The sequence below is a fragment of the Perognathus longimembris genome, chromosome 17 (assembly GCF_023159225.1).
Source record: "Perognathus longimembris pacificus isolate PPM17 chromosome 17, ASM2315922v1, whole genome shotgun sequence".
Taxonomy (NCBI): domain Eukaryota; kingdom Metazoa; phylum Chordata; class Mammalia; order Rodentia; family Heteromyidae; genus Perognathus; species Perognathus longimembris.
The window spans coordinates 44,059,134-44,083,419 of NC_063177.1; the positions used below are offsets into that span (position 1 = coordinate 44,059,134).

Here is a 24,286-nt window from a genome sequence, read left to right on the forward strand (position 1 = left end):
ATTTTTAATCAAATAAAATCAATGCTTCCCACTATTTGTAAATCCCCTAGTTTTTTTGAAACAATAAATTCTTTATGAGGCTGACTAAGATGCATGTCATTAAGCCAAATGTTCTTGCATTAGCCACTGAGTCACATATCCCAGAGGTTGCTTAGTCATCTTCATTATTGCCCAGCTGGCTCTTATAGCTACAAGGGAATGTTTCCATCAGTCTCTATCTCATTATTCATATTTCATTTTTAGATGTAAGATTAAATTTTCTCCTTCATACATAGATTAAAAATGCAGAGCTGTTTACATATATGAAACTTCCAATATAAATATTAGATGGATAAATTGTAAGGTTTTTGTTGTCTGAGGTTGTTTCCTTCACCCACAACCAGTTTCTTCTGCAAAGTACATGAAAAATTGCTTATGTAGTACCTACATTGAATGTCTTTGAGAGTCTCTGGAAACTAGTCTGTACTTTCTTTTGAGTAGTCTGATTGTGATTATTTTAAACATCATTATTTGTTAAGGAGCTTTGCACACACCACATGACTTTTATATAAACCAGTCTTACCTTCCAGTTTAAAACAAAAATAGTAGCTAATACACAGAAAGTTCTTCCCTAAGGAAGTGAAGGTGTGACTCAAGTGGTAGAGCACAAGCCTTTAGTGCAAAAGCCAAGGAAGAGTATGAGGCCCCGAGTTCAAGCCCCAGTACTGGCGTGCACGCGCGCGCACACACACACACACACACACACACACACACACACTTCCCATAAGACTTACAAGAGAGTAATAAACTTTAAGAATCTATAAACTCCATAATCTTTTATTGACCTCTGTGTTAAACAATATACTATTTAAGCAAAGTCAGGAATACAACATCAGAGAAATTCTAGCTCTGTAAAGTCACTGAAAATATTTTAAATGCAGTAAAGTAAAATAATGTTTCAAGCCATCTTCATATTTTCTGTTCTTTTAACTTGTCTTATACTGTTTATTTAGTATAATATACTTATGGAAAGCAGGAATATTTATTTGATCAGGTGACATAAAAACCATTTTAAGCTTCCATTTAGGGGTGGAGCAATGAAAATACCTTTCTAAGACTGCTGTCCTGATTTTCTCTCTTTTAAAAGTATTTGTAGGGCTGGGGATATAGCCTAGTGGCAAGAGTGCCTGCCTCGGATACACGAGGCCCTAGGTTCGATTCCCCAGCACCACATATGCAGAAAACGGCCAGAAGCGGCGCTGTGGCTCAAGTGGCAGAATGCTAGCCTTGAGCGGGAAGAAGCCAGGGACAGTGCTCAGGCCCTGAGTCCAAGGCCCAGGACTGGCCAAAAAAAAAAAAAAAAAAAAGTATTTGTAAGTTTTTTGTTTGTTTGTTTGCCAGTCCTGAGGCTTGAACTCCAATTGTGAGCACTGTCCCTGGCTTCTTTTTGCTCAAGGTTAGCACTCTACCACTTGACCCACAGCTTAACTTCCAGCTTTTTTGGGTGGTTAATTAGAGATCTGTAGTCTTGCCAACTTTCCTGCCCCCAAGATGGCTTGAAACCACAGTTCTCGGCAACCACCCTCCTGAATAGCTAGATTTCAAGTATGAGCCACTGGTGCCCAGATGATTTTACTCTTTTTAGAACTGAATACTCTGTTATGTCTATATACTATGTTCCATTTTCTTTATTTGTTCATTGGATAATGAGCACCTAGACTGATTCCATAGCTTCACTGTTGTGATGCAGCTAAATTGGGTGTGCAGATATGTCTGTTGTATGCTGACTTTGCTTCCAGTCTTATAAATACATTAGATACAAAATAAATGTGGAGCTGGGCATTGGTGGCTCACACCTGTAATCCTGGCTACACAGGAGGCTGAGATCTGAGGATCACGATTCAAAGCCAGCCCAGGCACAAAAGTCCATGAGATCCTTATCTCCAATTAACCACCAGAAAAACAAAAGTGGTGCTGTGGTCAAATGGTAAAGCACTAGCCTTGAGCTGAAGAGCTCAGGGACACTGCCCAGAGTTCAAGCCCCATGACCACCACCACCAACAACAGAATGGATGTGGATCCAGTCACCTCAGTAACTTTTCTAAAAGAAAGATAAAAAGGTAGTCTAAAATAAAAATCCAACTCAAAGGCACATTTGCTCTCTTCCCCCATCTTCCCATACAAAATACTATTCATCAATTGTCAGTACCTTGGCCAGAATTCAGGCCTCTTGCATGATATGCATGGAGCTCAAAAATAATGTGGTTTTTTTCCTCCTCTATCTTATTTAATGGCTTCTTGTTTATAACACTAGCCTGTAAACAGAAATGTGTCCCTGAAAGGTGACAAATGATTCATTTCCTTTTGTTATCAGTACAGAGCTGTAATTTTCAAAGATCAGAGTGTATATTCTGTACATTCTGTAACTCTTTTCCTTTAGTCTTTCTGTCCTACCAGAACCAAATCTGTAACACACTTCCTTGAAAGTGAGAATAGAGAATCCATATTAACTTTTTCATATATTATTAGTAAGTATAAATAGGTTATGGCAAGAACTATGAGGACAAGTTATAAGGTTGAATAAGATAGAGTGAGTTGATAAAGTATGAGGGTGTAAATGTAGGGATGGACATGATTGTATAATACACACACACACATGCACACACGGTAGCTAAACACGGAAGGGATGTGAGAAATAATAGGTTATTGTTAAAAGCCTAGTTAAAGTAAATACAAATACAAGACATTGGCCAGGCTAAATGACTTAATACCTATATTCCCAGCTACTTGGGATCCAGATATAGGGAAAACCACAGTTCAAGGCCAGCCTTCACAAAAAATTAGTGAGACCCCCATCTCAAGCAATAAGCTGCGCGTGGTAGCTTGTGCTTATTATCCCAATTACATGGAAGGCCATCAGTAGGGAGATCACACTCTTGAGCCCTGCACTGGACAACTATAAGGACCTACCTAAAAAAATAACTAAAGCAAAAAATAATAACTAAAGGGCACTGGAGTTCCAGCTTAAGTGGTATTACACCTTCCTAGCAAGCTGACTCCAAAAAACTAAAAGATGCTGAAAACCTAAATTATATGTCTTATAATTCATTGAGTATTCATTAGGGTTTGAAGTGAAGATTAACCATAAATTTCTTGATTTAATTGTATATTACAAATAATGTAAAGCCTTAGAATGATAGAGAAGCTTCTCTAAGGTTTCAGCCTCCTATAAGTAGCACTAGAATGGAAAAAGAAAAGGGATGTTATCTGAGAGATATTCTTTTAAAAGTCATTGCTATACTGGGTATGTGATGCACAACTGTATCCCAGCACTCAGGAGGCTAAAACAGCGTGAGTTTGAGGCCAAACCAGGATACATAACCATGTCTGTATCTCAGATACACACCCAAAAAAGGTAATTGATTAGCAGAGTAACAAATTAATTGTAACAAATAAGGAAGAAGAAGTTCTAGACAAAGCCTTGGATTAAGTCTTCTTTCTTGAAAATTCAGACAGATGATGATACTTTACTATGTATTCAAATGAAAAGGAAGACCAGGTTAAGATGAGTGAAATAACTGGTTTACGCATTTTAAATTTGCAGCTTTTATTGAATATCCCAGTATATGGCTCTTGTGAATTATTTGTTTGTTTTTGTTTCTTTTTGTTTGTTTGGGGGCCTTGTTGTTGTTGTTTTGTGGTCCTGGGGCTTAGACTCGGAGCCTGGGTTCTGTCCCTTAGTTACTTTTGCTCAAGTCTAGCACTCTACCATTTGGGCCACAAACCACTTCTGACCTTTTCTGAGTAGGTTATTGGAGATAAGAGTCTCATAAAGTTTCCTGCCTAAGCTGGCTTCAACCCACAATCCTCAAATCTCAGCCCCTTGAATAGCTAGGATTACAGGTGTGAGATACTAGTGCTGAGGCTTTTGTGAATTGTTAAGAGATCCTGTGCAGAGTTTAGGAATGAAATCTGAATTCAAAATACAATTGGAAACCACCACCTCTTAGATAGCTGTAAAAGCTATTAGTCTGTCTTTTGAAATTGAGGTTCAGTGAAAATTTACCAGACAACTTCATTTACATTGTTTTGTATGACCTAATTCAAATTGTTTGGCCTTCTTCCAAAAGTCTTTTCCTAGGATAGTAATAGCTGCCTCCATTACTCCTATTCCTGAGTACCAAGAATAAGCAACAGAAGAATGGGCCGTTTTAGAAAAACTGGGTAGACAAGTGGCCTTTACCTTGTTTAAATACTTTTTAAGAGCAAATAAACCAGGCATAGTGGTACATTGCTATAATCCCAGCCAGTTGGGAGGCTAAGGCAGGAAGATTGAAAGTTTGGATCATCTGGGCTATGTAGTATGACCCTACCACCAAAGAGGGGATAGGGAATAGGAATGAGCTTTAAAAAACAAAAAACAAAAACAAAAAAAACTTCTCTTGGCATCTCAGGTTTTGTCTGAAGCACATGTATTTTTCTTCTGTTTTGTGTAGACAATAGTGTGAGTGACATGAGCCCTAAGAATGAGCCCAAAATTATATTTTGCTCTGCGGAATAGAGGTGCTTTCAGGCTAGACTTTGTAGTCAGTGTGAAAGAATGCCAGCAAATACAACTGTGCTTTTATTTGTACCAGACCTTGGCTGTATTACACATACCCTTTCTTCTGCCAGTCCTGTGACTGATTTCTTTAAATGATTCATGGTTGTTTTCTCTGAATAAATATGCTTTAGTCAAAATTCATTTAGAGCTTTCTTGTTCCCCCTTCCCTTCTGCCCTCTTGCAGTTGTTTATATTCACATATCATCAGGCAGGTCTTTTAATTCTTAATGTAATTTGTTTGCATTTTTAACTTTATTCTTTGTCTTTTAAAAAGTTAAGTTTCAGGCTGGGAATATGGCCTAGTGGTAGAGTGCTTGGCTTGTATACATGAAGCCCGGGGTTCAATTCCTCCATACCACATGTATAGAAAAAGCCAAAAGTGGCACTGTGGCTCAAGTGGTAGAGTGCTAGCCTTGAGCAAAAAGAAGCCAGGGACTGTGCTCAAGCCCTGAGTTCAAGCACCAGCACTGGCCAAAAAAAAAGTTAAGTTTCTTCTGTAAATTTGAGTGTATAATTATAATTAGTGATGAGCTCACAGAGAATATTTCCTAGAAAGAATTCATTTGTTGCCATAAGCATAACTACATTGAAGAGATGGCTGCTCTGGAGTTAGAGTAGTTCTTATATCCCTTGAAGAAAGTGTTTTTAAAAGCTTGTCTTATTTGCATGCCCTATTGTAATACCCCATCACCTACTCACAATGTTTTGTTAAGAAGTTTCCAGATACATACGAGAGTTGAGATAATTTTATAATAAACATGGTTACCCAATCATCTTAAGTTTACCATTAACATTTTTCTGTCTTTATATATCTAGCCATTCCTTTGTATGCACATCATTTTAGTAAATGGCAGATGGTAGCATATTTTATTGGTTTGAGAAGGGTTGGGTTAGATGGTCTTCCGGCTCTGTTGCTGCCCTAGGACTGCTATACCCTGGACACCATGGGTACGAAAGATACATACTTGATGGTATAGAATTGGTCATCTTTTTTTCCTTAGGTCCACTATAGTTGTATTAGTAATTTCTCAGTGGCTTATCTCAGTGTTCTCTACCCTAGAGAAAACCAGCTAATATCCAAACTAAAGGAATATTTGTTTAGGATTATGGAATTTCTTTTACTTTTATGCTCACGATGCAGGCAAACAGTCCTAAATTTATGAGTTGGTACATAAAAATATGACTTCCTTTATCATATTGATCTAACAAAAGTCATAGGTTCTGAGGTACAGGAACTGTTTCTGGGTTGTTTCTGGTATCCACAGTTGTTTCACCAGATGGTACTGGTCTAATTTTGTCTGTGTTCTTCTCCTGAGACTTTTGTGAATTTTTAGAAAAAAAATTAAAATAACTATTCTAAATGTCAGAGTTTTCTCAGAAGGCTATAATATGATGACGAATTATGTCAATATGAGATCATGCTATCTTCCCTCCCCTTAGGGTTTTGAGAGTAGGTCTTGCTTTGAACTTGTAAACTTACCATTTTACTTGACACGTGCTAGGATTACAGTAATGAATCTCCACACCTGGCACAATTATTTATCTTATTAAGAGTTTTTCTTGCCAGGTGCTGGTGCCTCACATATATATAGTCCTAGCTACTCAGCAGTCTGAGATCTGAGGACTACAGCTCAAACCCACTCAGGCAGGCACATCTCCAAGACTCTTACTTCCAGTTAACCAGCAAAATGCCAGAAGACTTGAGCAAAAAAGAAAGCACCTTGGCCCTGAATCCAGGCTCTAGTACTGGCACCAATTTTCTCTCTCTAAGACTAATGCCTTTAAGTTTAATATTTATTATAAATTGCTATCAGTTATTCATGAAAACCTCATTTGAAACAAAATATAAAGTAATTTTTTACCTGAAGAGCTAAAAACAGTCTGCCAAAATTGCAAAAACTCAAGTAGTCTGCCTCTTCACAATTCCATTTTATAATGTATACAGTGCTTTTAAGTATATTGTAGAATAATGTAAGTAGTATAAGTAGGTCTTGTTTTCCCCTTTTTGATTTTCTTTCTTCTGTCTCATCTCTTTCCCAGCCCTGGCCTTTCTTTCTCCAAAACATAAAATAGGGCGAGAGTATGATTCCTTCTCTAATGCTTAAGCATTTATTGAGTACCTATGTCATATGTCAAGGAATTATGCTAAGGTTAGTAATAGAGAAATGAGATACCTTGTTCCCAAAAGAAAAAAAAATGATATATCCTAGAACACTTACTAGATACATAACTCAAAAAGATAGTTAGGCAAAACTTCCTTTTACCATCAATAAAATTAGAAGTTTGATCTTTGAAACTAACTCACATCTGTTATGCAGTTTTAGAGAACTGTTGAAATTATAGCTCCTGATTGGCCTATAGCACATCCCATAATTAGAGAAGCACAGAAGAAAAAAAAAAACTCTTGAGAAAAGTCACAGGAATCTATCACTAAAATGTAGATGTAAACTTAAAAAAAAGCCTTTTATTAATCATCATGAATGCTATCAATCTAGACACTATGACATTAGCAAAAGTTTGGCTTCTACTTCTTTAACTATTTATATAATATGTTTAAGACTTTCTAACCTATCAGAGCTTTCAAGGATTAGAAAACAAAACACTATCATACACTTAAAAGAAAAAGAATTACTACTGTTAGTGATGTTTTTATAAGTATTTTACTTTACATTGCTTCCAACAGAAAGGTACAGGCACAAGTATTGTGGTTTCAATATTGAAATCTGTCCTTACTTTTTGGCAAAAAGATGCTGTCTTAAGCCATCTGAATGCCTCACAGTAGCCTAGCCTCACACCCAGGAACTCTACCCTTGCATCTCACCTTAATCCAATATTAAAAGGTTATCTCCAGGCATAGAAAGAGAGCTATAGGACCCTTCACACTATAACCACAATAGTCTTCTAAACTGCTTTCTCTCTCTCTCCTTTCCCCCTCTTCCACTGGGCTAACTTCCTGTGTCTTATTGTTCCTTTCAGTTCGCTTTGCACCTTATAGACCTCCAGATATTTCTCTGAAGCCTCTGCTCTTTGAAGTGCCCAGCATCACTACAGAGTCGGTGTTTGTCGGCCGGGATTGGGTTTTCCACGAAATAGATGCTCAACTTCAAAGTTCAAATGACAGCGTAAACCAGGGAGTGGTGATTGTGGGGAACATTGGGTTTGGCAAAACTGCCATCATTTCCAGACTGGTGGCACTCAGCTGCCATGGTACACGGATGAGACAGATTGCCTCAGACAGCCCACATGCTTCTCCCAAACGTAAGTATTCCTTTTCAGAGAGCTTTCTGCCTCTTTGCTCTGAAATTTTTTTTCTGACATATTTATATTAAATCATATATCATTTTGTTTTCTAATGTAAGTAATCTGAGGCTGAGAGGTTAAGTATCCAGTCCCAGGTTTCTCACCAATAAATGGCAAAACTAAGCAGTCTAAATTGAGAAAACATTCTTTCATCCATCTTTCTATGGTCTCTTCTTGTTGGTGAAATTCAGTCAAGTAAAGACAATAAATAAAAATGTATAAATGTTCCTCTATATGCATCATATGTAGGAAACCAGTCTACCTGATTTTTGTTGGTAATCATAGAACAAAAAAGGAAGATTTGGGTTGGGAATGTGGCCTAGTGGTAAATGCTTCCCTAGCATGCATGAAGCCTTGGGTTCAATTCCTCAGCACCACATATACAGAAAAAGCCGGAAGTGGTGCTGTGGCTCAAGTGGTAGAGTGCTAGTCTTAAGCAAAAAGAAGCCAGGGACAGTGCTCAGGCCCTGAATTCAAGCCCCACGACTGGCAAAAAAAAAAGGGGAAGATTTTACTGTAATATTAGTAATTTGGCTTATCACACACTGATAGGTAACCACTCAAAATTATTTATATGAGATTATCATGTCACAGGGTCTACTCTCCATACATTTTATTCCTATTGAAATTACTTAATAGCTTTATATCAAGTATGTAAATTGTGTCTGATAAACTTAGGAAGGATTCACATATAGAAGAAAGGCTAATGTCTTAAGAAGAAAACTAGTTGAATCAAAATACCCTTTTAACCAGGACATGGTAAAAAAAAATTATATGAGAGAATTCTTAGGAGGAATAGTATGCCGAGTAAATGAAGTACTGTTCTAAAGTAGATTGAAATAGTCAAGAACTCAGTATATGTGTCCAAGCACTCAAAATGAATATATTACTTTATATTCTTAAGAAATTTCCTGTAATTTTTTATATTTCAATTTTCTCTTTTGAAAAATGAAGAAATATGACTAGTATATCCTTAAAATTGTTTTTAGTGCTATATAGTCTCAGAGGTAGAGAGCTTGCTTATCATGAGCAAAGCCCTGAGTTCAATCCCTAACACCTCAAAAATAAAATAAATTGCTTCTTGCTAAAATTTTGATTCTAAGAACATGTCTTAAAGGGTGGATATAAATTTCCAATCATATTTCAGTATATTTCTTTGGATATTTAAATGTCTATCACCCCAAGAGATGAGTTCTTTGAGTGAATCAGAAGGAAAACCAAATAGCTAATATGCTCTTTGACGCCTTCCTATATCATTACCGATAACAGTGGTAGAATCCTGCATGACAGAAAATAAATCTCAAGGGTGAGAGCTGTTTTCTCAGGAAGTAAAAGTACCTAATGACTCTCCTATCCCCATAAACCTAGGCAAGAAAGTTACAGAAAATAGACTGTGTTCTACCCACTTAAAGATTCTTTAGAGGTAGTTCATTAAGTTATTTTTAAATAGCTATTGCCTCCTCTTTCCTGAGTATCTCTGGAAACAATAGAATAGTCCCCATTTCATGCCATAAGTATCACTGTTGAGTCTATAGGTTTGACTTCGTAGTTAACTCTCAAGACTTGAAAAGGAATCAAAAAAGATAATATGTATCTATAAATAGAGTTACATGAACCAGTATTGCTTTATACAAAAGTCTTTGTTGTAATCTATTTATGTTCAAACTAGTCTGCCTCTACCATCTTAATAGTCCTTGAAGAAGAGTCAAGAATAAGTGACTAATAGAATGCAAGCTGTTTTTCAGCTTAAATCTGCTACTGTAAGAGCTGACACTGAAAATGTTATTTGAAACAGCCTGCTTTTTTAAATTAATGAATAATAATGATATCAGAGGTTTAGCTAAATCTTTTATAAGTTACATTAAACTTAGGTAGGTTTATTTGTAACTTCCCTGGCATTCTTAATCCTTGATTAGTGATATCAATGATGTAATTGTAGTAATAATAATACGTAGAAAGTTCTTTTGACTTCTGTCTCTGCATCATCTGTTGTTCTTTCTTCTGCCTCCTCCACATTTAGCAGTGCTGCTGCAAAAGATGTGAGCAATTTAGCCTGCAGTGCTTCATTCCTTTACAGCCAACCTCTCAGTCTGCCCCCTCCTTGTCATTTCCCTTGGAAAGTACAGAAGAGCTGTCAAGGCAGACACTACCCTGTCATCCTATTTTCTGCCTGCTTTCGTATATCTGACTCCCCCATCATTTTTTGCCACCCCACCACCCCCCACCAAGACACACAAAGATCAAAAACATTTTGTGAAAATAGACTTGTTGTATAATTCAAACATAATTGTATTCACTACAAGTATACTCAGTACACTGGTTAGGGAGGCTCTGCCTAATACAAGTCTGTTTTCCTATCACTAAGAGTCCTAGTGTAGTTACTAGATCTGACATTTAATAGCTACCAAGCCCCTAAACAGCTGCCAAGTTCAGTAATCCTAGCTCTGCTCTTCTCAGAAGTCTATATACTGCTTTGCTGTGCACACTGACTACTACTTATTACTTTTTATCTCTGTTGTTTTCTGAATACCAAACAAGATATCCTGACAAAATGGAGGGCAATGTCAAAAGGAAATACATAGAAGGCAGAATATTTGGACAGTAGTTACCCACAAAATAAAATTCTAGATAAAAGGAAATGGAATCAGGAAGAGAGCGAAAAGCAGAAGTATTACAGTAACAATCACTAAACTTTAACATAAAATGTCACACGTTCCTTCATATTTTTTCCTTTGTATTCACACTCTGCAGTGATTCAGAATTCTATTCAGTGACCAAAAAATCTACCTCATCTGTTGCATGGCAACTCTTACTGGTACAAAGTTAAATATGGACTGTCTTTCCCTATTCCTTCTTTTCAATAGCCATTGGCTACCAAATAACCATCTCAAATCTTTTTTAAATTATGATCTTATTCCTGAATACAGCCTGTAATTTCTAGTAGTAGAAATTTAGAGAATGTAACAATACATTTTCAAAATAACAGAACAACTGAATTTAAGTTTCTAAAATAAGTTTTGTGAAACTGTAATTTACAACCCTTACAATTCACCCATTTAAAGGGCTCAATTCAGATCCAGATATGGTGGTCTATACTCTGTAATCTCAGCACTCAGAGGGCCGAACAGGAGAATTGAGAATTCAAGGTCCACCCAGACAATGTGATAAGATCCTGTCTCAAAAAAATAAGATAAACTGAAATAACAAAGTACTCAGGTAGGATTTTTAGTATATTCACAAGCTTATTTAACTATCACCATAATCTAATTTTAGAACACTTTTATTCTGCTAAAAGAAATCCATGCCTCCTACCAGTAGATCTCCATTTTCTTTCTAACTTTGTACCTTCTGTTTGAGGAAGGCCCTAATTTATTTTTCTGGTTCTGTGGATTTCCCTGTCTTGCATGTGTGTCTTTGTGACTGACTTCTTTGACAATAGGCATAGGTAATATGTTCATGGGTCATCTAAGTTACAAATATAGAAAGGCGTCTAATTTCTTTTTATTGTGAAGTCATAGTTCATTGTACAGAGATATGACATTTTACCAGTCATCAGTTGATAGACTTTTGAGCTGTTTTCATTTTCTGGCTGTTATAAATTATGCTTATTTGAATAATGGTGTTCAATTTGATGTGGGCATATGTTTCCCTTTCTTTGAATATAGAGCTAGAAATGGGAGTTACTAGATCATACAAATGAAATTCAATCTTCTTTAGTTCAGAATTGTGATTATCTGATGCAAACATCTTTTCTTTTTTAATCTAGACGTAGACGCCAACAGAGAGCTGCCACTGACGCAGCCACCTCCAGCCCACTCATCTATCACCAGTGGAAGCTGCCCAGGAACTCCAGAAATGCGTAGGCGGCAAGAGGAGGCAATGCGACGACTAGCTGCACAGGTACAATAGGATTTCCAAATTGGGGACATGCTAGTTCCATTCTAACACCAAGTCAAAGATAAGGAGACCCTTGACAAAATGAACAAAAGCATGTATCCATGACAGCATAAAGAAAAATTTCTCATTCTTTTTCTCTTCTGCTATTACTATAATGGAATTTGAATGTTAGAATTAGAAAGACTTAGAAATAAAATACTCCCATGAACAGGAAAAAAAATTGAGACTCAAAGAACTGTATGGTTGCTGGGTACCAGTGGCTAATACCTGTAATCCTAGCTACTCAGGAGGCTGAGATCTGAGGAGCACAGTTCAAAGCCAGTCTGGGCAGAAAAGTACCCATGAGACTCCTATCTCGCCTTAACTACTCAAAAACTGGTAGTGGAGTTGGAGTTGTGACTCAAAGTGGTAGAATGCTAGCCTTGAGCAATGAGCTAATGGACAGCACCAAAGCCCTGAGCCCATGACCTACAAAAAAGAAAGAAGAAAAAAAAAAAAAAAGAACTACGTGATTTGCCAAGGATCACAGTATAAATAATCAGTAGCTCTTATTTTTAAGCCAGGCATCATGGCAGTATAAATCTATAATGCCAACACTCAGGGACTGAGGTAGGAGAATCAAAAGCTGAAAGTCAGACTAAAATACATAGCAAGACTGTCTCCAAAAATGTTTTGACTTTTATTTCTAGCTCAAAACTCTTCCTGCTATACTGTTTTTCATGGTATTTTTATGTCTGACTGAGTTTGAATTTTGTATTTTTCTCAAAGTAACATTCACATTCACAGCTCTCAGAACCACTTCTCTGATTTTTATGCCCATATTTTTAAAAATAGTGTTCATATGTGGCTATAAAATTTCTCATCCATTTATATATTATCTCTGACTATTATAGTTGATAATAGTTAAAGCTCTTAATCTTCCTCTACCATTATACAGTATATATACATATATCAATACATACATATCAGGAGCCTTTATTTAATCCCTATAAGATGTCATGCAATCACATTCCATTTCCTCTGGAACAAGGGAATACAGTTCCTTTTGGGACAATTTTGTTTTTCAGGTTTATGAAATGTCTCATTTTAAAATTCACTCATTTTCCTTCAAGCCTTTGACTAAGTCATTTCTAACCATTTATATAGGTTTATAAAATGCTTCTCCTTGGTACCAGTTACATTTTTTCACATTTTTTCCCTAGCGATTTCCACTCTAGAACCTTCTATGATGCTTAACTTGTGCCCTGGATAACTCTTAAGGCTTACCACTGGCTTATACTAAAAATTCCTATCCTTTATCTTCTGTGTTTGATCCCATGTCATCTTTGTTCCTGATTTTAGCATCATTCTGTTGCTAGAACACATCTTCTAGTGGCTTCTTTTTTTTTTTTTTTTTTTTTTTTTTGGCCAGTCCTGGGCCTTGGACTCAGGGCCTGAGCACTGTCCCTGGCTTCTTCCCGCTCAAGGCTAGCACTCTGCCACTTGAGCCACAGCGCCGCTTCTGGCCGTTTTCTGTATATGTGGTGCTGGGGAATCGAACCTAGGGCCTCGGGTATACCGAGGCAGGCACTCTTGCCGCTAGGCTATATCCCCAGCCCCTTCTAGTGGCTTCTTAAGAAAGGATAGATGTTTTGTTTTTTTTGCCAGTCCTGGGGCTTGGACTCGGGGCCTGGGCACTGTCCCAGGCTTCTTTTAGCTCAAGGCTAGCACTCTACTTCTTGAGCCACAGCGCGCCTTCTGACTTTTTCTATATATGTGGTGCTGAGGAATGGAACCCAGGTCTTGTTTTTGGGTTTTTTTTTTTTTTGGCCAGTCCTGGGGCTTAGACTCAGGGCCTGAGCACTGTCCCTGGCTTCTTTTTGCTCAAGGCTAGTACTCTGCCACTTGAGCCACAGCGCAACTTCTGGCCATTTTCTGCATATGTGGTGCTGAGGAATTGAACCCAGGGCCTCATGTATACGAGACAAGCACTCTTGCCACTGGGCCATATCCCCAGCCCGAACCCAGGTCTTCATGTATAGAGGCGAGCACTTTACCACTAGGCCGTATTCCCAATCCAAGGATACATGTTTTTGTGGGCCTTAACCTTTCTAAATGTGTCTCAATCCTGTATTCATAGTATACCATTTGACATAATTTATCATTCTAAGCTAAAAGTTGTCCTCCCCCCGAATTCTGAAGGCATTTCTTCATTGTCTTGAGCTTCCAATGTTATTAAAAATTATCATACTGTTCTTATTAAAAACCCTTTGTATATGCCCTTTTCTCTCCAGTAGCTTTTAGGATCTTCTTTTTACCACCATTTTTCTTAGGTCTTTTTGTTTCATTTATTATGCTAATACTGGGTATATTCCTCAGTTCTATAAAATGCTATTTTACTATTTGTTGATAATTTTCTGTTTCTGCAACTCCTATTAATCAAATACTAGATTTCCTGTGCTTATGCTCTATTTTCTTAATTTTTCTCCCTCATTTTCTATAATTTCACTCTTAGTTTGAGGGTTTATTTTTTTTACCTAGCTTTGATAGATTACTTAAATATTAGCTTTTCATCCTTTTAAAAAGCATTTGTATTGGTTATCATAACTTTAATTTCTAATAGCTTTTTATTTTTCTAAACTTTTCCCCTTTCGTAGCATCCTGTTCTTGTTTTAAGTACATGTTCTCCTTCCCTTAATGGCTAAACATTAAAAAACTGATGCAAAGCTTATGTATGTGTAAAATAGTAAGATGACCCTTCCATTATTTAAAATACCCAGAAGTCAATGTCCATAAGTACTGTTCATGTCCTCTTACAAAGAATTCTCTAGTCTCTTGCTTAGAGAATATACATACTAGATGCCAGCATTTTGGAATTGGGGAGGAAAGAGCAAGATTTCAACATTCATTGTGCTGACTTTTATTGAAGACCCTTACCTTACTATGTTTGGTGTCCCTAAAGCTAGATGAATACAAAAGGTTATATTGTTAATTAAATTTTTATTTCCAAATTAAATCCTCAAATGTAGATTTTCTTATTTGGTTTTTCTAGTAAATTAATTCTTTTTCCAGTGAGTGTTGGGCCAGTAGGCTAAGCAAAATTAGAGATGGAGATCTGAGGATCTAACTTCTCTTTTATAAACTTCATAGAAGCTCAATTTTCATCATTCTCCTCTCCTTAATCTTCCTCAGTATGTGTTGTTTCTACTTTCTTTTCTTATCTCAGGTTTTACAAATCATAATATTGTCAAGTTCTACTTTCTTCAGAGATATCTTGTCTAGTAAGAGTCAAAGGCACATATATCTCCCAGCTACTTTGTTAATTATCCAGCATCACATTCAGTTATTTACTTAGAATATATTAAAGCTCTGGTAATCCAGGTCTGTAGATGAAATAAGGATCTCTGTTCTGTGTAGCCCATGTTCTCATGGTAGGAGATCAATAAGCAAATTAACATATGATGGTAGTAAGTGCTAAGAGAATCAGTTAAGTCTCCCTATATCTTCGTCCCTCTCTCATCAAGAGAAATCCCAAGACACTTATTTTCTGTATTTGAAAAATACTAAATATTGTAAGTATTAATATTAATACTTATATTTAATTATATTGTATAGTAATTTATATAGCTATTGTTATAATTATTATAATGTTAATGTTATTAAATATTTTTTCAAATTTTTATTATCAAACTGATGTACAGAGAGGTTACAGTTTCATACGTTAGGCATTGGATACATTTCTTGTACTGTTTGTTACATCATCCCTCATTCCTCCCTCCCTCCTCCCCCTTTCCCTTTCTGTTATTAAATATTATAAGTGACTCTTTACCCTAATTAAGGAGCACTGTCCCTGGCTTCCTTTTGCTCAAGCCTAGCACTCTGCCACTTGAGCCACAGCGCCACTTCTGGCCATTTTCTGTATATGTGGTGCTGGGGAATCAGACCCAGGGCCTCATGTATACGAGGCAAGCTCTCTTGCCACTAGGCCATATCTCCAGCCCGTAAGTTAATCTTTTGTATATAGAGATTACATATTTTTCTTTTTTATATTACATATTGTACAGAAAACATCCTCTTTGGCTAAAATTTATGTCTATGGTCATTATTCAGAAATTTAAAAATATTTTAATGTAGGAAATTGTTGATTTCACACTTAGTTTAGAAATACATTTTTTATTTTATAATTATTTCCATTATAAGAAAAATATAAATAAATACATGCACCTGAAGATAGGACATGTTTAATTTTTCCCTAAGCATTGTATGGAGGGGGAAGGAGGGAAAGAGACGTAAAACTGAATGTTATCCCAGTAATTGTACCAGATTTGCAGTTCAGCTAAGTTGTGCTGTAGAAGTAAAAGCAGAAAGCATAAGACAGCAATCTTGATTTGTTTACCTTTAACAAAACAAAAATGGACATTAACTTTTAAATTAGCTTTTCAAATCAGTATTTTTAGTTTTTGTTTGTTTTATTGGTAAGAGAGTAATCCAGTCTTCCAGAGAGGGAAGGGGAGAGGAAAAAGGAGAGAGGAGAGAGAAGAGAGGGAAGATGAGAAGGAAGAGGAGAAAGGAGAGGGGGAGGAAGAAACAGGAGGAGGAAATGAAAGAGGGAGGAAGAGAGGGAGGGAGGGAAATTTTACCATATATACCTCGGAAGAGAAACTCAGCCTCATACTTAACTAGGATGACAGATTGTATACTATCACTCCTAACTCTTGGTTGAGAAGGAGCCTTACATTTTCCTCAAGGTGGCCTCCATTCACGATCCTTCTGATTTCAGCCTACTGAATAGCTAAGAGTGTAGGTGTGAGCCACTGGTACCTTTTAAAATACAAAACAGAATGGTAGCAACTTTATAGTAAAGAAAGCATGATAGATCCTTAACTTGAACCAAGTGAACAAGGGCTGCCTTACCTATGACTAGATATGCCAATGTCAAGAACTCCACTATATGTTCTAATAAAAAGTACATAATGCTTGCTAGCCTTGAGCAAAAGGAAGCCAGGGACAGTGCTCAGGCCCTGAGTTCAAGGCCCAGGACTGGCCAAAAAAAAAAAAAAGTACATAATGCTGCTTTTGTGGTGTTCTTATGAGAAAAGAAAAAAAATCTCAGATCATCAGAAAATATATGACAAACCCAGTTTGACAGCCACTCAGAAAACTAACTAATGTTTGAAAATATATGAGTTCTGAAAACTAACTACCAAAGATCTTTTACAGAGGAGAGGAGACTAAGAAAAAATTAAATGTCAGGGCTGGGGATATGGCCTAGTGGCAAGAGTGCTTGCCTCCTATACATGAGGCCCTGGGTTCAATTCCCCAGCACCACATAGACAGAAAATGGCCAGAGGGGGCACTGTGGCTCAAGTGGCAGAGTGCTAGCCTTGAGCAAAAAGAAGCCAGGGACAGTGCTCAGGCCCTGAGTCCAAGCCCCAGGACTGGCCAAAAAAAAAAAAAAAAATTAAATGTCATGTGGGTTCTGGATAGAATTGTGAGCAGGAAAGAACATTGTAGAAATGTCTTTCAGTATTATTATTATTATTGTGCTAATCTTAATTTACTGGTTTTGATAATTATGCTGTTGTTACATAAAATGCAACTAAGTAGCAACTGGGTGAGGAATAAGAGGAAACTCTAAACTACTTTTTTCTTTTTTTGTACCTTTCCTGGGGCTTGAACTCAGGCCATGGATGCTGTTCTTGAGCTCTTTTTTTTTTTTTTCCACTTCTGACTTTTTTGGGTAGCTTATTGGCAGTAAGAGTCTCATGGACTTTCCTGCCCAGTCTGGCTTCAGACCTGGGTCCTCAGATCTTAGCCTCCTGAGTAGCTAGGATTACAGGCATGAGCCCCAAGTGCCTGGCTTACTCTACTACTTTGGCAACACTTCCATAAGTCTAAAATTAGTTTAAAGTTAAAAAATAAATAAAATTCCTATTTAAAAAAAAAAAGAGAGAAGAGGAAGAAGGGTAGGTTTCCAAACTGGAAAATTACTCAGGCAGATAGTAAGCCTGGGAGCTATTCTTAGCTTCCAGTTCCAGAGCGAAGATTAGAGTCAGAACTAAATGACAAGAGGAAGGGATGAGGCTCCAGGTCCCCACAGACTGAGACCAAAGATCTGCTAAGCGTTGAAAGGGTATGCTGAATAGGAAATCAGTCAGGCAGTGGAGAGTGATAGAAAAGGAGACATGACCTAAGAGTATGAGTACAGACTGGAAGGAAAGATACTTGCAACTTAGATTTTAAATGTAACTTGGCACTCATTATGTAAACTAGGTTTTTTCTGTCCAACTCAATTCCAGATATTTAAAACTGCCCCCTTTTAATGTAAGATCAGCTTAATCCTGTCATAGATACTCATTTAAAGTACAAAATGGTCTATGCAGCATTAAGGCCTAGGAGGTTTAACCCAAACCCAGAGGCTTTACTGATAAGATCTATGACAAATTTTGTCATTTCTCAAATACAGCATTAAATCAAAAGATTTTATACACAAGTTTTCCTCACCTTCCATCTTTTGTCAGATTTGAATTCCAGCTTCTATTCTTTATTCTCTCACAGGAAAAACAAGCTTTATTACTCTCTTCTTCCACAAAGAATTAGCACAACTATGTCAGTTATATTTTATATCAAATTGTTTCCGTAAATGTTTTAGAGATCTAACATAAGGAAAATGTGATAAAAATGTAAGGAAAAGGTAGCTAAAAATGAAATGCATACAAGTTGTTTAAGGAATAAGAATCCACTAAGGAAAAAGGTTTCACTTGCTAACTTATAGAAAATAGACTAATTCTGGACTAGTGCCCAGAAGTTGTGACAGTAGTGAATGTAACTTCCTCAAAACATAAGGAGTGCCTCATCAGTTAGTCACACAGTACAATAGGAGACTGAAAAAAAAAATCTCTGCTTTCAGGCTTGTTTCCTATTTTTACACAGAGGAAACATGGTAGATTGTATTAAGAAAAATCTGGAAAAGAACAATATATGTTTGAAATTTTTAGGTACATATAACCTTCTTACATAGCTATTTTGAAATATCTATTAGTAACGTATTTGGCGGGCTACATTGCAAATCTCTGGAAGATGAGTGGTTTTTTCCTACCTTAATTCTGTGAAGTAATTAAGACTTTATGTTTGGATAAATACTTAAAAGAAGCAGTCACAGAAAGCTCATGTTGAATGTTGGCCTTTGTTAAATGAAACCTCACTCAGCCAAATACACATGCTTTTTTTAATGAATTCAATAAAAACATCTTTTTTCTAAACTTCAGAATTTTTACCTTTAAAATGATATCCCATTATTGTGAGTAAAGGGCAAATTATAGCATATTTTCTAAACTATGCTTAGCCTTAACCTGTGGAATCAATTGAAGTAAAATATGATGAAATTTCATATTGATTCAGAGGTTTACTGTTTTCTTTTTGTCAAGTGGAAATATATATCTATATAGTCAATAGCCACTGAACCTCAGTATTCATTGAAAGGGCAGATCAATTTCTGGCAAGGTTTCTCTTTGGGTTTCTTACATTGTCTTTAAGTAGATCATGAAGCAATCTAGCCAAAGAAAAGAATGGAGATTTTTTTAATGAGAATGATTTTAGGTGTTGTTTTTTTAAATGGCATTTCTAGCACATGTTAAAAAGCTAAGATGACCATACTAATAGGACTCTTTTCAAGGCAGGACTCTTGACCAGGTGACTGTTAGCTGAGAGAGTCTTATTAATAAACCCATGAATAACACTGGGACAGGTCTGTTTCCTATAGGTACAAAGATAGTAGCTATAGTAGCTTAAAGACTGCACTAAACTTTCATGTTGATGATGAGTGAGAAGGAGTGTAGAGGTGATGGTGATAATGGTGGCATCAGCTGATGCTAGTGCTGAATCTCATCTGCTAATGTTGTATTTTCTATATAGTCTCATCACTTTTCTGAGTAGTGATGAACCAGAAAAGTAGTATAGCTGTGCATAGTAATTCATGACTGTAATCTCAGCACTCAGGAGGCTGAGTTTAGGATTGTGAGGTCCAGGATAGCCTTGACTATAGCAAGACCCTGTCTCAGAAAAAAAAAAAACTAATTTAAATAAATAAATATTACTTAGGTTATTTTTTAGATGGAGTGTCATTTTTTTGTCTAGGACTCAGTCTATACAAACATGTTTATATGTCTGTACATGTATATTTATGTAGAGATAGTGATATTCAAGGCAAAGACAACAACTAGAAGATAGGAAATAGGGAATGAATTTTGTGCATATTCAAAGACAAAAATAATTGCCTAAAACTCCAGGTTCTTGCCAGACAGCCAAACCCTAAACGTTAAGATTCATGAATTTAAGTTCTTTGAGCTTTTCCTTCTTTGTTCTAATTCTGGTACTTAATCTTTGTGCAGATTCTTGAAAAATATATGATGATAACTTTTTAATCTTACTTTGTTTTTATAAGGCTTCATTTATAATACAACTGTGATTTAAAAAATTGTGGAGACATGTATTTGTTGAGATTAGCATGCCCTTTGTCCAATTATTTTATTCCTATTGCTTTGTTACAAGATTAGACTCTCTTATATAGTATTCTGTGCTGAATAAATTTTAGCATTTTCACATTGTATGATAATGTACATCTTCACTTTCAATATCGCTTCCTATTTCTTAGTGTTCAGAAGAAGTATATGTATATAATATATATGTGTGTAACACAAATATTGTGCCTAACTTCTGATCTTACATACATTGGTCAGTTGCACTAACAGCTTTAATTTTACTTAAAATGGTTGCGGAAATGGAGTAGCAAAAGATACTGTTCAGAAATTACTGCACAATGACCACAACTATTGCTTATGATAATAAGTCTCCCTTCATTCTCATCTTTATTTTTCAGGTGGTGGCCTATCATTATTGCCAAGCAGATAATGCCTACACCTGCCTAGTCCCAGAATTTGTCCACAATGTTGCTGCCTTGCTCTGCCGCTCACCCCAACTGACAGCTTATCGGGAGCAACTTCTACGGGAGCCTCATCTGCAGAGCATGCTGAGCCTTCGGTCCTGTGTTCAAGACCCCATGGCCTCCTTCCGTAGAGGAGTCCTGGAGCCCCTGGAGAATCTCCACAAAGGTACAGATGAGGTCCAAAGAAAATGAAAAGAGCCCCAGTCACCTAGATTGTGCTCTAGAAATGATTTTTTTTTCACATAGCTAGAACTAAAAGTTCCATAGCTGATGTCAGTTAACAGATACAGTTAACAGATAAAATATTTTATTTGTGAGAGGTATATTGATGTACTGTTATAGTCTCAGCACCTGGAGATTGGACAGAAAGAATGCTTGAGTCCAGGAGTTTGAGACCAGCCTAGGAAGCATAACAGGACCCTATTTCAAAATGTATTTTTTTAACTTCAGAACAAATAGATTACTTCACCAACTGCTTCTTCTTTTCTTTATGAAAATTCTCATTTTGATACCTAATGGTAATTTATCTTTTTTTTCTCTTTCTGGTATTAGGTTTTACACTTAAGATATGTGTTTGCTAGGCAAATGTTCTTCAACTTGGCCATATTCTCAGCTCTTTTTATTAAAGTTCTTTTTAGATAGGGTCTCCTGGGTTTTTTTTTTGTCCATAGCAGAGCCTCAGTGTTCTGTCCTCCTACCTTTATTCCTTAGTAGCTAGAGTACAAATGTGGGCCATTACACCTAGTGTAAGTTTAGGTGCAGTTTTTCTTTTGCCCAGACTGGCCTCAAACTGAGAGCCTCTCATCTTCACCTCCCATATAGTTGGAATCTTAGGTGTCAGCCTGGCTCCTCACACCTGACTCCTTTTTTTTTTTTTTTTTTTTGTACTAAAGATAAAAGAGCTTCCATGCTTCTCTATGGAGTTCAAGCACACTGTGGCTCCAACTAGTTGTTGTAGTTTCTATAGTTAGAAACTCCCTATTTTTGTGTAATCTTTTTGTATTACCCCATCACTTCATGTAAACCACTCATGATTGGAAAGCACTATATTGATGCTAGAAATCACTTAATTATTTACTTTCAAGGCAACTTAAAAAGCCTAAGGCAGCTGGGCACCATTGGCTCATACCTGTAATCCTAGCTACTCTGGAGGCTGAGAGCTTAGGATCACAGTTCAAGGCCAGCCTCAGCAAAAAAGTCCCCTGAGACTCTTTATCTCCAGTTAATCACTCAAAAGCCAGAAGTGGTGCTATGGTTCAAGTGGCAGAGCGCTAGCCTTGAGCACAAAGAGGCTCAGGGACAGCATTCAGGCCCTGAGGCTCTACAACTAACAACAACAAAAAAAGCCTAAGGATTTATGGTACATAAATTATATCAGGAAATTTATTTTTTTAAGTCTAAATGAATTGGAATATGTTTCCCACTGTGTTCATGCTTTTTTCTCCTCTTTCCTCTTTAGCTCTAGTGTCAACTGTGACCTAGTCCAGCCACTCTCAGTGACAGTGTACACCTTCATAAATCTCTTTTCCCTATGCTCTTTTTTTTTTGGGGGGGGGAGGGGGGTCATGGGGCTTAAACTCAGGATCTAGGTGCTATACCAGAGTTCTCTTACTTTCTTACTTAAGGCTAGTGCTCTGCCACTTTGAGCCACACCTCCACTTCCAGTTTTCTGGTGGCTAATTGAAGATAAGAGTCTCATGGACTTGCCTACCTGAGCTGGCTTTGAACCAAGATCCTCAGATCTCAGCCTCCTGAGTAGCTAGGATTACAGGCGTGAGCCACCAGCACCTGACTTCCCTATGCTTTTAATGTTCTGGCCTAGAAGCCGAATATAAGGATTTGAGTAACAACAAAATTCCTAAATATTTTTGTTTATACAAAACACAAAACAAAAACAATGTTTGGGCATGTTTCAAGTGGTTGTGTACCTACCTAACAAGCACAAAGCTCTGAGTTCAAACTCCAGTACCACCACCAAAAAGAAGAAAATTAAATTGTTTATGTTTTCTAATCTCCTGGCCTCCTCATCTTCACTTACTTCAACTTTGTTACTGATTATTTACTCATTACATTTTTCTTTCTTCCCAACTCTGATGACTTTGTCTCAGCTTTTACTACCTATTACCTCTCTCATACCCTTGAATTTTCCACAAATATTTTTAAACACACATTCCATCAATCTCTTAAATTCTCTTAATCTGCCTTATTAATACTTCTCACATATATTTGTCTCAAATTTATTTGTACCACTCTTACCCTAAGAACTATTCAGCTACCCATAACATACTGCCTTCCTGGTCTTCTCAGGTTCTTTGGTTTAGTTCTTCTTTCACATCATAACACACTTTAAAAATTATATAAAAATTGTATAACTTACTTGAATAAAGGTTTATAACTTCTCCTGTCTGGAGTGCCAAAGGGTTGGATTTGTTTTTGCTTTTTTTTTTTTTTTATTTTAACTTGGTCTTACTAGATTGCCCAGGCTGATCTCCAACTCCTGGGATCACATGATCCTCTCAGCCTCCCAAGTAACTTGAACTAGGCTAAGAGATTCATTTTGAAGCATACTTCTAACTCATTGATGGTATACCTAGTGGGAAAGTTCTGATTCAGTCTCTCCAGTCTTCTAGGTTTTATGTATTGCTTCCAGATAAAGCTTTATAAGGTATTGTTCTTCCATCCAAATGCTAAACAGGGCTGGGCCTGCTTAGCTTCTGAGATCAGATGAGGTTGGGCGCATTCATAGACTAAAGTGTTGTTCTAATCACTTAACTTTCCACTCTAGAAATCAGTGATTCTCTGTGGTCTACTAAATTAACTCTCAGATCCTTAATCAAGGTGTTTGATGGCCTGGCTCCAATCTGCTTTACAACCTTATTACTCATTTTATCCCTATGATCCTGCATTTATGTGTAAACCTAAATATTCAGTCCTTAAACACTCCTTACATTTTCCTGCCTCCATATATTTACTTACTGCTTCCTCATCTTAATATGCCTTCTCCTCACATCTGTTTCTGTCATAATTCTACCCAGCTTTCAAGGATCAGCTTAAATGCTACCTTATTTCTTGAATCTCACTTGTAGAATGTAACACATTATTACATGTATATAAGAATTTAGGGTTTTATTGTTGTATCTAAATGGCAAAGTCTAAAGCTTATTAAGGTTTCTTCTCTTAAACGAATAGAGAAACAGAAACCTCTTTTACCAAAGGAAAAGAGATTATTTTATGAAGTTTTCATTGTTTTATGATATTGGTACCATTAGGAAAGTCCTTATTGCTCTGAATTCTACAAAAATAATAGTACTCTTAGGTATGCATGCCATTTTCACTTATTAACAGATGAAATATTTGTTGACTTCTTATACATAGGTGACTTGTAAACAATTCATTCAAAGGAAAAGAATCAAAAAAAAAAAAAAAAGGAAAAAAGGCAAGGTTTAAAAGAATGTCACTGGGCTGGGAATATGGCCTAGCGGCAAGAGTGCTTATCTCGTATACATTAAGCCTTAGGTTCGATTCCTCAGCACCACATATATAGAAAATGGCCAGAAGTGGCGCTGTGGCTCAAGTAGCAGAGT

At 36.7% G+C, this 24,286-nt stretch overlaps 1 protein-coding gene and 1 long non-coding RNA gene across 11 annotated transcripts in view; both read left to right on the forward strand.

The window, feature by feature from the left end:
• Window positions 1–24,286, forward strand: part of Tanc2 (tetratricopeptide repeat, ankyrin repeat and coiled-coil containing 2) — a 251,669-nt gene that overhangs the window by 161,633 nt on the left and 65,750 nt on the right. For all 10 annotated transcript variants that reach the window (XM_048367307.1, XM_048367308.1, XM_048367309.1 and 7 more), the window contains 3 exons: window positions 7,559–7,840; window positions 11,649–11,782; window positions 20,637–20,868. In XM_048367307.1, the coding sequence (XP_048223264.1) occupies window positions 7,559–7,840; window positions 11,649–11,782; window positions 20,637–20,868 (648 nt within the window). The remainder of the gene's footprint in view (window positions 1–7,558; window positions 7,841–11,648; window positions 11,783–20,636; window positions 20,869–24,286) is intronic.
• LOC125366545 lies at window positions 16,346–16,856 on the forward strand. Its single transcript, XR_007213863.1, has 2 exons — window positions 16,346–16,724; window positions 16,820–16,856. It is a non-coding gene; the product is annotated as an uncharacterized LOC125366545 (long non-coding RNA).